Source organism: Temnothorax americanus, unplaced genomic scaffold, assembly GCF_048541705.1.
Source record: "Temnothorax americanus isolate GAGA-0224 unplaced genomic scaffold, ASM4854170v1 Scaffold39, whole genome shotgun sequence".
NCBI classification, from domain to species: Eukaryota; Metazoa; Arthropoda; class Insecta; order Hymenoptera; family Formicidae; genus Temnothorax; species Temnothorax americanus.
In genome coordinates, this window is record NW_027509536.1 from 574,796 (window position 1) to 587,636 (window position 12,841).

The 12,841-nt window shown below is 30.8% G+C and overlaps 1 protein-coding gene, 1 long non-coding RNA gene and 1 other non-coding gene across 4 annotated transcripts; all 3 read right to left on the minus strand.

The window, feature by feature from the left end:
* Positions 1–917: 917 nt before the first annotated feature.
* Positions 918–2,454, minus strand: LOC143902233 (uncharacterized). Its single transcript, XR_013258304.1, has 2 exons — positions 2,296–2,454; positions 918–1,404 (listed from the first exon to the last, which is right to left on the minus strand). It is a non-coding gene; the product is annotated as an uncharacterized LOC143902233 (long non-coding RNA).
* Positions 2,455–7,548: 5,094 nt separating this feature from the next.
* LOC143902192 (tRNA N(3)-cytidine methyltransferase METTL6) lies at positions 7,549–10,644 on the minus strand. 2 transcript variants are annotated; one of them, XM_077414882.1, is made up of 9 exons: positions 10,522–10,644; positions 10,020–10,416; positions 9,801–9,946; positions 9,544–9,687; positions 9,167–9,342; positions 8,720–8,832; positions 8,288–8,340; positions 7,857–8,090; positions 7,549–7,656 (listed from the first exon to the last, which is right to left on the minus strand). In XM_077414882.1, exons 2-5 carry the CDS (start codon positions 10,404–10,406, stop codon positions 9,186–9,188), a joined length of 834 nt encoding a protein of 277 aa, XP_077271008.1. In that variant the 5' UTR covers positions 10,407–10,416; positions 10,522–10,644; the 3' UTR covers positions 7,549–7,656; positions 7,857–8,090; positions 8,288–8,340; positions 8,720–8,832; positions 9,167–9,185. The 2 variants fall into 2 exon arrangements, with proteins under 2 accessions (XP_077271008.1, XP_077271010.1); XM_077414884.1 differs by lacking the exon at positions 8,288–8,340.
* On the minus strand, positions 8,410–8,500 carry LOC143902262 (small nucleolar RNA snR60/Z15/Z230/Z193/J17). The gene has a single exon (XR_013258317.1). It is a non-coding gene; the product is annotated as a small nucleolar RNA snR60/Z15/Z230/Z193/J17 (small nucleolar RNA).
* Positions 10,645–12,841: the final 2,197 nt, after the last annotated feature.

Sequence of the window (12,841 nt, forward strand, 5' to 3'; positions counted from 1 at the left end):
TATTTAAACGAAATTATTCCTGTGAGTTTCTCTCTACCAGTTACGGTAAAGAGCATGCATTGATCGACAATTGTTGAAAAAGATTATTCTATTTTTTATCTAAGATATTACGTAGAAAGATCATATTCCTAACAATATGATTTCTTGTCATCTACATAGATACGTGATATTCTGACAAAATTCATGTGCCACATTTGAAACCGTGATGTCAATATTCGCGGCTAATGATGAGACGCGACGCTAATGCAATCCCACATATACGCATTTATGAGCTTCAACTCATTTCGTTGCAGATTCGGTCTCTCAATGACGCCAATCCGTTTGACATCTTTCTACATCGCATCTGAAAATCCGCATTATCGATCATATACATTAAACACTCGTATGAAACACGAAACCGCAAATGCATGCGCGATGAACTCGCCGGATTTGACTATGAAAATGTCTTGTGCCATTAATTTATTCACAACGGCTGTGTGCGCGCGTTCGGCAGCTACACAAATTGGATCCGAATTAACGCGTTTTGGCAATCATTAAAATTCGCAATGAATTCCTGTTAATTATCCGCCGTAATTACCGCGAGCTGTTTATCTAGTAATGTATCTCATATAAAATAAGCGCAAATGACCCCTTTAATAAACTTTTTCGGCAGCTTAAGGACGCAACGTTATTCCAAACAGAGCGTAATATTCCACCGAAAATTACCAATTACAATAAATCATGAATTATTCTTTTCTCTTCCCGCTTTTCCATTTGTAATATTGCTTTTGCAAATTATAATAAAATAGCTTGCAGTTTAATAGCTTATTGCGCATACGCGCGATTATCATATATTATCTTGGAAACAAAAATTACGTTTCAAGTTTCGGGAAAATAACAAGGAGGATAAAAGGAGGGTAATTAACATCAGAGAAAACTTATCTCTTTCACATGTAGCGTAGTTTTATTACAATAAGCATAGGAAAAAGAAAAATCGACAGTCAAAAAACTCAAACGCGATCATATTTGCAAACACCAAGAGTTTCGGGATCGATTGGATTATAAAATCTGAGAGCAAAACTTCTTCCATGAGATTTCCATGAGGTAATGAGGTTTCCATGAGATTTTCGTCTTGTGCCCGTTTTAATTCTGAGTCACTGTGCATATCGACGTTTCAAACTAATAGATGTAGGGGTAGTTGTAACGGTAATAGGCGTACGGAGAGTACGCGTACGGCAAGTTGTAAGCGTACGGTGAGCTGTAAGCGTACGGTGAGTATGCGCCATATGCGTATGGTGTATAATACGCGAGACCTCTTTTGTCTCTGCCGAGATCGGCAGTTTGCGGTGCCTTTTCCTCAGCTTCGGACGTCTTCTCCACCGCGGCCGCAATGGCGACGGCGACGAGAGCCAAGAAGAGGATAGCCTGAAAGTGATTAATCCGCGTTGATTAATCCGCAGTCGACGTGGCACAAAATAAAAATTAAACGTTACCACTTGGTTTATAGATAAACAAGCCGTTTTTTTTTCAATTAACACAAGAAGGATGTATTTTCGAATAAAATTAATTTACTGTAAGATGTTGGGAAATATATCTTAAAATTAAAAATATTCTAGATTTGAATCTAAAGAGTTATTGTATTTTTTTTTATTAATAATACGATGTGACATATAAGAAAATAGAACAATTTTGTAATGCATTCTTTATTGTAATAGATGTTCAATAGAATTTTATGATACTCGCTGATATGTTCGCTACATCACACACGTTCGTATAAATGAAATAATGTATAAATATATTTAAATAATGTAAGAATATTTTTTTAATAGCTATGCTAAATAAGATGAGAAGTAAGATTGCGAAGATCCAGGTTAAACAAAGATACAATTTACAATTCTAAAGAGGAAATATTTAGCAAGTTTTTAAATACATTTTTTAAGTTTGCTATTTTACATTCGTTGAGTAACTGGAACTATCAAAATAAATCTCCGGAGAAACACTAAGAATATTACAGTATTATGCGACGATAAGCATGATCTGAAACCGGAACATACAGCCGAACTCAAGCCGTTCGATTTACAGATAATCGCGGTAATGTGGTAATTAGACTGTAATCGGAGTATCATGATCGGTGAGTGAATTAATTTGAAAATCTATCAAAATATTTCAAGCGCGATAATGAATGCGCCGAGGCTCAACTAATCGCCCCAAAATGCAGAAAATTATAAATTCTCAAGCGATTTGTCCGAACGGTGGTTTTATCCTATATTAATATGCATGCAAAGATATTGAAGAATGCTCTATCCGAATACTTACGAAGACGCACTTCATAGTTGATTAAAAGTTTTGGAAGATCAGCTGCTGATGAACAGTAACTGAATGTGATGCCTCTGCTTTTGGGCGGATGGCTTATATACCCGACAGTCCGAGTATTCTGCATGCGTCACTAGCCGATTGATCAATGCACGGGGACGCACCAGATCGTGTGTGAATGCGTGTGTGTGTGTGTGTGTGTGTGTGTGTGTGTGTGTGTGTATGCGCGCGCGCGTGGTGTGTTTGTGTGTGTGTGTCGCGTGTGCGTCGCGTGTGCCTGCGAACTGTTGCATGGGGTTGTTACATGGCGCATATTGTTTACGCCCTCTCATATGTAATTCGCGGTCGTGCGCTATCACCATCCTTGTCGGCGCGATCTGACAAGGCATCGCGTTCACGTATTCCGCGATGTACTCGCATACCTTCGATGGGTAGAACTCGGGTGAGGCAAGGGACCTTGGCAACTTGCCAAAGACGGAGGAAAGTTTTATAACGATGACATAATTATTACTGCCTGTGCCGTGCTCACTTCCTAGATACGCGCTCAGTGAACCTTAAGACGCAAATTAATTATTGCGCATCAGTCAAGCTCACTTTAATCAAATTCCAAAATAAAATTCCATTTACAATTTTATATATGCACATTTATGTGTACATTTTAATACACACATGCGTGTATTTTAATATTTATCTCGTATATACGAGTAGATATTATACACTGTAAATCCAAATGTTATTTCTACATGTATAAACGTTTAAAAATGGCACATTTGACTGAAGTTCGTTTTACATGTTTCGTGTTAAATTAACACATCTAATCATATTAAATTAAAAGTTAATACGTTTAACTGTGTTAAATGACGTGATTTAAACGCAAGAAATGTGTGAGAAGAGCTTCGGTTAAAATAACACACTTGGGGATTTGCAGTGTATCTGTGTTTTTATTCTTTAAATGTTTCACGGGTCATACGGTATTTAAAATAATATATTTAATTACAGCAAAACTTTTCATGAATTATTATTGTGAATCTAATGTAATTGATAAAATGTCAGAACTAATGTATTTAAAATATTAAAACTTTATTATATATATATATAGACACTTGTAAACTCTATTTTAAGTATTTTTATTAATAAGATTTTCTGTGTAATTTTTTTGCTTAATTATGCATACTCAGGTACTTTTTAGCGTAATTACACAAATTTTCTTTAAAACTATAAATTATCGTATTGCGCAAAAAGGAAATAATAAAATTATTGTATATGTTAACAATGTCCAGCACAAAGAAAGATTTTAACTAGTAAATTATACAAATGTGATTATTATAATACCGGTTTCGTGATTGAATCGCTTTGAATAAACCACGATCCAAAATATAACAAGAAAAATTCAAGTAAAATATTTGGCCAATTTTGGCTAAATTGTAGCCAAATGAAGTTAATTTATTATGTCTGGCTCATCCAGTTGTTTCACCTTGCGACATTCGAACATTTTTCAGCAAATATTTCTAGAATACTTTATAAAATTGTTCCAATAATTTTTTAAATACTCGATGAAATAAGGTGTGCTAGAAAGAAGATTTATAACTTTGTAAAGTTATGAATAGTATTATTTTCATCAAATTTGTTTCCAAAAATGATTTATGGAATCTTTTTGCTATTTCTAAATAATGCGGCTTTATTAGATTCACAAATTAATTCTTAAAATCCCAACGAGGCTGTTTATATGTTACATAGTTACATTTACCATAGCATTGTAAATTCTGTTATGCGATTGCTCGTATTTACATTTGCAAAAATTAATTAAATATTTAGTTGATGTACGCACGTTTAATTAATTAAAATGTACGAATTTGTTTCTGTTTGAAACCGTTCGGTTAAACTAGCCTTCTTTTGCAAATATTTATGATAATTAATTTTATATATAAGTAATAACTCGAAATAAATAAACGTAAACTGAGACGTAGTTTCGCGTAAAAGCATTTTCAAGAATATATTATTTTATATTTAAAGAAAATGTTATGAGATGTACTCATATATAGATATTACTTTCTGCTCATGAATCCCAGCTTAAGATTCCTGACACGTGCATTGTGTTGTATCGAATTTACATTTCCCGTTTATAGTAATAAATAAAAAATTTCGTGTTCATATTTCATCCATTGATTACGGAATTATTTTCAGCAGTCATACCTAATTTTGGATTCTGCTTCGACCTAGAACGGGTAGAATCTGTAAATATTTCCGTCTGATAGAAAAGATCAAGGATACTTGTCAGCCCACGAATCACTTGAAAAAGATACAATATTTTAGATATTTTTTTACGGTGGAGCCGCATTATTGCATTTCTAAATTAGAGTGGTTAGTCCCATGACCTCAATATTTAAACAAAAATATCCTTTTCGGCGTCGATTGCACTGCATTTTATTAAAATTCTAGTTCACATATATACTATATAACCGGCAAAAAATGACGCACTTGCATAAAATAACGATTAATATTAGGCTCGGCACCTTCACTGCTACGTTTTATAATCCTATAAACACGAAAGCGATCGACTCATTAACAGTCCAGATTGTTGAACATCATCTTTCTCTGATTTTTTGCCTACATTTTTTGTCTACTTCGACGCGTAGTTTTATTCGCGTCTTTATTGTGGCGTCTTGCAAAATAAAATATTTATATGAGGCAAAAGAATGTCACTAAGATAAACGACATCATATATATATACTTTTTGCACAACGTTCGTATTATTATTATGCAATGCAGGATATTACACAACTAATTTCTCCCTCTGATATTTCCTTACCTGATTCATATTTTACACAAGATGTAACCTAGTATTAATTAGGAAATAATCAATTATAAAAAAATAATTACTATTATTTAAAAATTTTCGATCGATTTCAACATTTTTGCTGCTAATTAATTTCTCAATTAAATATAAAGCAAATTTATATTAACAAATTATATCAAATCATAAATTATATTTCCCGCGTCATTGCAAGGTCTGTCGAAGTAAAATTAATTGGAATATGGTATCAATTTATTTAATTAATAAGTTCGAAGCATGGGGGGGGAGGGGAATATCTGGACAGTTTAGAAATGTCTCTCGTTGTACCTACTTACAAACACACTTTCAGTAATACGCATAGCATTATATGTTTTAGCACCAAAGTGATTAAAGCATCACCGGTTCATAATCGTGAGAAAGATATTAAATTATATATCGATAAATGATGACACAAAATGAGCTCATCCAGTTGTATCGATAATTAGCATTCATAGAATGTGCAATTTTTATTACCGATTTCGTAAAGAATTTCAATAATTTATTCTTCACACTTGTATCTCAAGGTAAATTTTTTATATTACTACTTTCGAAGAAAAAGAAGGAAATTGCTGCAACGAACTCGTTTAGAGTATGTGTTGACATATGTTAGAAATTAAAATTTCACATTTATTTGCCAAAATTTCATAAATTTATATAATTTTTTTAAATAATTTTAAAACTAAAAGAACACTAAAATTAAATAAATATAAGAAGATTTAAGAAATGCGATAAGAATAGTAAAAATACTGGGGAGCGAGTTAAAAATAAATTTTGATTTATACACGTACTCTGAAAACTATTATACAAAATATGTCTACTGTAAGTAACATATAATCCAACAAAAAATTTTAAACACTAGCTTTTAATAATATAATATAACATATAATAATACATAATAAAATATGTTTAAATATATTTAAATAATATAATCAGTGTTCAAATATTAAAATATTAAATATTAAAACTACAAATCATAATAAAATGGTGCACGCATTGTTATGTTCTAATGCGAAAAAACGTTTGTAATTCGTATATGTATATATGATATGAGATTGCTGTTATTTAGAAACTGGGTTACTATTAATATTTTTGTATATTATTTTGAATTCTCAACCCAATAAACACCGAGCATCAGTTTCATTATGTTATAATTTCTCACTCAATAATAGAATACATGCAAAATAACATATGTTTATTGGGGTGTTTACTGGGAAAAGCACCAGGTTACGATTATCGATATAATTTCGATATAATCAGCTTTCATAACATTTTATTAACGGTACTTAATAAGCAGTAATATAACCACATACAATTGTGTGTCAAATACCATTACCTGCATGCATTTAACAAATTACCTATAGTGCCGATAAGAGAGACAATTAAACAGATAATAAATATTATACAAGTGTTAAAAGTGCATTAATTCTTTGATATATATATGCAAGTTTTGGTTATAAACCGCTAACAATTAAGTAATCACTATGATTATTTCTGCAACATATAATGCAAACACATCTTCTAAATTTATACTGTTACTTTAATGTAAAATATATAATTAAAGATAAGTTTCTTAAAACAATATAAGCTAATCTTAATCTTATTTAAATTGTTCATCTCTCTCTCTCTCTCTCTCTCTCATCAAACTTTTTCAATACATTTGTTTTTATTAATTTTAAGATAATTTATGCTTATATAGTAAAGTTTTAAAGTCCTTAACTCCTTCGTCATGGTTAAGCTGGACAAAGAGTTCTATCTCTGTACGCACAGCTTTATCGCTGTACGCTCTGATGCTAGAAGCGCTTTATTTATACTGGAGCTAGTAAGTAGCGCGATCAGTGTCTACTGTTTCATACTACGTAATTCATCGTATCTACGTTAATGTAATAACAATAATATAGTCTCTCGTTTAAGTTTTATATATATATATATATATATATATATATATTTAATAAATTATATAAATAAATAGAACAGTATTTATGTCCAAAAATTAATCATTAAGTTTTTTGATTTTTCTCAGAGCATGTTCACATCCGTGTAAAAGAGAAAGTGCGCGCATCTTTTATTTAAAATTATTTTATTTTTTAATATACTTGAATCTATTTTTATATATACCATAAAATTAAAGAATATTTTATATAAATTTTTTCACAAACACATTCACGTAGCGCTTTTTACTTTGAACAAGTTATAGTTATTATAAATTTTATTTCAAAAAGATTGCTTTGCAAAAAACCGCTATAATACTATTAAGAATTAACTTGCCTGACATTTCTGTCATATTAATGAATTAAAAACATTAAGTGATAAAGTGTACTACTAAGTTCAAATTTTAGAAGCAATATTGTAATTGTTTAAACTCGAATAACAAGAATAGATATAAAGAATTAGACTGTGCTAAAGGTGTTGAGAAAGAATATAGATTTAATAATACATAATAAAAATTTATTTATAAAATTAAAACGAAAACACAATACAAATTTGTGTTTGGTATTGCCACAATATTTACGCCATATTGCACATTAACAGATCTGCAAAAATAAAATAATTCATGGTTCATCAAGTTGTAATATCTTTAAATACAATACATTGGTAGTAAAATTGTATGTCAGATAGAGCTAATATCAAATAATCACAACGATTCATGCGAAAGATGGTGAAGATGATTAAATCATCATGGCGTATATTTAAGTAAAAAAAATTTATATGCGATACAAATAATTAGTCTTACCATATACATTTGTATGGGTTAACATTATTCATATTTAGAATCGTAATTTCTTCTGCAATATGTATTAATTTATTGCTCCCAAAGAAGTTCCAGTCTTTCATTCCTTTTAACTTTTTAATCAATCTTTCATAAACCAAGACGTACATCGGATAAAGCGGAATCGAACTTGAGATCTGACTGATTGTGCGAGTCAATCGGTTGTACACAGAGCCATGTACCATCGTAATATGTCTTCTGTAATATATATAAAATACAATTATTTGCTACAGCTATTGAACTTAATATACACATTAATTTCTAGTTTTCTCTCAGCGGTAGTGACGAATTATATGTATAAATATCACGGTTAATCTTTCACATATACAAAGATATACATCACTGAAAAATACATTAAGAATATTTAATAAAATTAAAAATTTATTTAAACTTGCCATATATTTAAAAAGTACACAAGCCCTTTTTTTCGAGTTTTCGTCCAAGATATCTAAAATACAAAATAACATTGTCTTTAGATCTATTTGAAACTCGATACATTCAAAATATATAAATACACAAATAATATCAGATAGGAGCGAAAGACTATAATATTAAATTATCGTCAAAGTAATTTCAGTTGAACTATGAAATCATCATGGTAATTGTACAATGCGCACGCATTATTAACAAAAATAAATATATAAATACAATTGAATGTGCAATTTCGAAAAAAGCACATCTCGCATTTTTTGGCCTATAGGTTTTTTCACTAAGATACTCTAATTACGTTCACACATCTTTATGCGAATTCCTGAAAAATTTTACTTTTCAGAGATGTGCCCTTTTCGAAATTGCACATTCAATTATATAAAAACTCAAGTACAAACCTTGGATGTCGACTGCGTTATTATGCATTTCTTTTGTATATATATCATTAGATCATATTTAAGAATTAAAATTTTCCATACACTTTGCCATAAGTGTTACTGAACTACAGTATCTGCAAATAAAAAATTAAAATTTGTTACTAAATTAATTAAAAAATAAAAATAAAATAACTTTATTAGCAAAAGAATCAGCACTGCAGGACATTCGTCATTAAATCCGATAAGTCACAAAATCATCATTAAAATATCAATAAATAAATAAAAATCATAAATTATTAGACTTTTGAAATATAATAATCACACACATACATTCTAAAATATAAAAATTAAAAAGAATTTCTTATTCACAAATTCAAACTTTAAATGGAATGATTTACTACCATCAAAATTATTTGTGTTTTAGAACAAACACAAATACAAACATTAATTTTAATCAAAATGACTTACCACTATCATTATTACATATTCAAGATTTTTTGAATTTTGCCTGAACAAAGATTCTCGGAACATCAATGTTTTCCTTTAAATTTATCGTACGTCTCTGTATGTAGCCACAGTCCAATGTTTCGAAACCAACAGATTCAAATAGGCACGCTATTTGTTCTACAGAGAAATAATAACTCCTGAAAGATCCAAATAACATATATTGTCATTACTATGTCCTAAGCAGATAGGATATTAGGATAGAATTGCCTTATCTGGCAAAATCAAATAACAAAAAATTTATTTCATTTTAATTATAAATCAATTGAACTATGAAAACATCACATCTTTTTATTTGTTTAAATAGATTGTAGAAAGTAGAAAGAAAAATATAAAATCACCTGGTTCCATCTTGCCGCATATAGAGATTCTCGCTAATCTTGTGCCCAGGTTTAAAACGTAATTGTGCCATATCGTACAATCCGTAATCTCTAAACAATAAGATTCCTCCACTACCAAGAACGTTGTATATATTTTGGGCAACTCTATTAAATACACGAGACAATTAGCAAATTCGACAATATCAAAACCTTAAAAAAATGTTAGAACTATAGTTTTAACAATATTAAAATCAGTATAGCATTAGCATTTAACATACTTGTGAAATTTATCAGGATGAATAGCCGATAATGCAAAAATCAGAGTCGTAACATCAACCGGACAATCAATTTCAGCGAAACAATTCTCTAACGTAACGTCCGTTTGAAAAGCTCGCATTGTTACCGGATGGAATAACGTGTGACTCTACAAAGAAACCTCTATTAACGCACCGGCACGCAACGTGGGCTAATTTGCAATTATAATCCAGCGAATGTACCTTAAGTAGCTCTATCGCCCTCGTGGATAAATCGCACGCGAATATTTTCCAGAATTTCAATCCGTCCTCTATCAAAGGGAAAATGAAATTGCCGACCCCGCAGCCAACCTCGAGGAGGACATTTTGATTCTCGTTGCCGCCCAAACCCAGCAATTCATCGAATTCCCGCGTGGTCCAGTGTCTATCTTTGAAGAATCTGATATCGTTTCGCTTGTAGAATAAATCCCAATGCTTTTTCGCGTCCCTCTCGAGTTGATTCGCGCGAAATTCGGACACCAAGCGAGAATCCTGCGCCCGCATTCTATCGATTTCCTCCGGCGTGAGACGCTTCGCCACGTGTCCCACGTTCGAGTCGTTCGACATAGCATTTTCGACAGATTCGCTCATATTTCTTCTCCTGATTATATTACCGAGCCGATCAATTAATTTTGCAACGCGAAATTCATCATTTCAAAAGAAATTTACGCGATATCTTAATGCACAAAGGAAAAGAAGGGCTTACCGTAAGCGCGTGCAACCTCGCTCGTCGAGATCCCGGGAGAAAATGGACGAGAAACGGGCGGCTCCGGCGCGGCGCCCGGCGGTTATGCCACGCGGTGATTTTTAGATGAAACGGCAACGTTGCATGCAACGTTGCCATGGTACGTGGCAACATCGCATGCGTAAATACCACGTGACTAGCATTGTCATTTGCCGGTAAAGTTCGAATAGTCAGAATACATAATCCGAAGAAAACCATCTTAACAATATATAAAACATAGAATAATTGTACTTGATATTTTATTCCAAATTTAAAAATCGATATTTGTAATACTTGTAAAATTAAATAAACAAATAATTAATTAACTTAAATTAAGAAATTTAATTATAAATAGCGATTTTCTATTTTTGTAATATAAATTAGCACAATCTGCTTGTCAATTGAATGCAATATTAGAATAAAAGACACTCAGAAATTACATAAAATTATCAAATGTTTTAAAATTTTCCTTGTAATATTAGTATAAATATTTAAATATTCCTCTTTTTTAAACTTTTCTACAGATATAAATATACATATGTATCTTCTTTAACATAAAATAACAAAATAAATTTTAATTATTTATAAAACAAATCATTAATTATAATTTTATCATTAATAACATATATTTATTATTAGAAACTATACACTCTATAACACTCCCCAGGAAATTCTACCCCTATTTTATATACTTTTGGTAAAAATTCGGTCGAATAGTTTAAAAGTGTATATAAAGAACATACATACATACAAAAATACAGACATTCTATTTTATATAATACAGATATTGAACTTTGATATGGCTATTTATTTCATTTTTTTTAGTTTTAGGGGCTTCATAAGAATTTATAACTATAAATATTTAGTAAAAAAAAAAAACAATTGAAAAACAATATACGATTTTCCTTATGTCAATAACTTTCATATTAATAACGCACATCATAACATTTTTTATAAAATTTAATCTGGGATAGTTTAATAAATTCATGTGATGTATTGACATACTGATTGATAAAAAATGAAATAGGCTTCTCTCTGCGCGCGGTATGAATTCCACGTGCAAACACGTTTTTGTTTCATTAACATGCAGAACCCATAGGGGACAAATATTTTATGCCACCGTACAGCATTGGCACACAATGACACACTATTAAAGGGGGCTGAACGTGACTAAAATTCAGTCAAGTAAATTGCGTATCGCTCACCGGCGATGAGAACAAAGAGCATTTATGATAACGCAAGTATTACATATCGTTATAAATATTAATGAAACATCCAAAATCGTCCTACGCGGTTGCGTACATATAACGTTTCAATTGATCACCTCCATTTTACGCGACACGTGTATATTTTTCATATTATTCAACGCATTTTACGTTTCACGAGGAGCCCATAATGTGCAAACTGAGCGCGGTCGAAAGAAATAAATGAATCGATTGAGTAGTATGTAGGTCATTGCAGACCACAATTTTGTAGAGAGCTTCGCGAGAGATGTAACAACCATAGATTACCTGAATGGAATGAGAAACACGTTTCACAATTCGCAGTCATTAATGCCCCGTGTAGTAACGTCATTCCGCAGTTTTCAATGCGGCCATCCTTCACGCAGCCGCTTTATAATCGTATATAATTTTGCTCTGACCGTTAAAAAATGTCGCAATTAAAATTGCACTTCTATACGCTGAATGGTGTATGGCAGACCGCAATCAGATTAAACTGACCGCGTGATTTATTTTGACTTTCTCGACATAGTTTTTGCTTTCCTCGTCACCAATTATTTTATTACTCGTCGAACATACAATATCAATCTTAGATTAGTATATTAAGCCTTTAGATCAATCGTTTTGTTTTAGATATAGCAACGTGATTAAACAAATAAATTTTCTGTAGCGAATCAATAACTATCAATTTAGAATCTTTTTCGGAAATTAAAAATATATGTTGGTATTTTCGAGAATCTTGTAATATTCAAAATTTTTAATTGTGTTTATATTATATTTTATACAATAAATAGAAAAAAATAATAGAATAAATAAAAAATTTTAGTCTGGCTTTTAAAAATAACATTTGTAAAAAAGATTCAAGTTAGATTATTCATATATTATTTACAATTATTGTTTACATAAGAAAATTTTAAAATTTCCTGAAATAGCAAAATCAATGTTCAAACTTGTGAAATTGAAATGTTAAGAAAATACATATATAAATTTTCCGAAAATTAAAAAATTATGTTTTCTTAAGTTGCAGTAAGCTAATTAATTAAGTATAAAGTTGTATAATAATAATAATAATAATAACAATA

Bases quoted from the DNA above. Each gene is read 5' to 3' on its own strand.
- LOC143902192 (XM_077414884.1), bottom strand. From the start codon at position 10,406: ATGAGCGAATCTGTCGAAAATGCTATGTCGAACGACTCGAACGTGGGA. The intron at 9,947-10,019 runs GTACATTCGCTG...GTTTCTTTGTAG, and splicing joins GGGCGATAGAGCTACTTAAG to AGTCACACGTTATTCCATCC. The intron at 9,343-9,543 runs GTGATTTTATAT...TGGATCTTTCAG, and splicing joins ATGCGGCAAGATGGAACCAG to GAGTTATTATTTCTCTGTAG.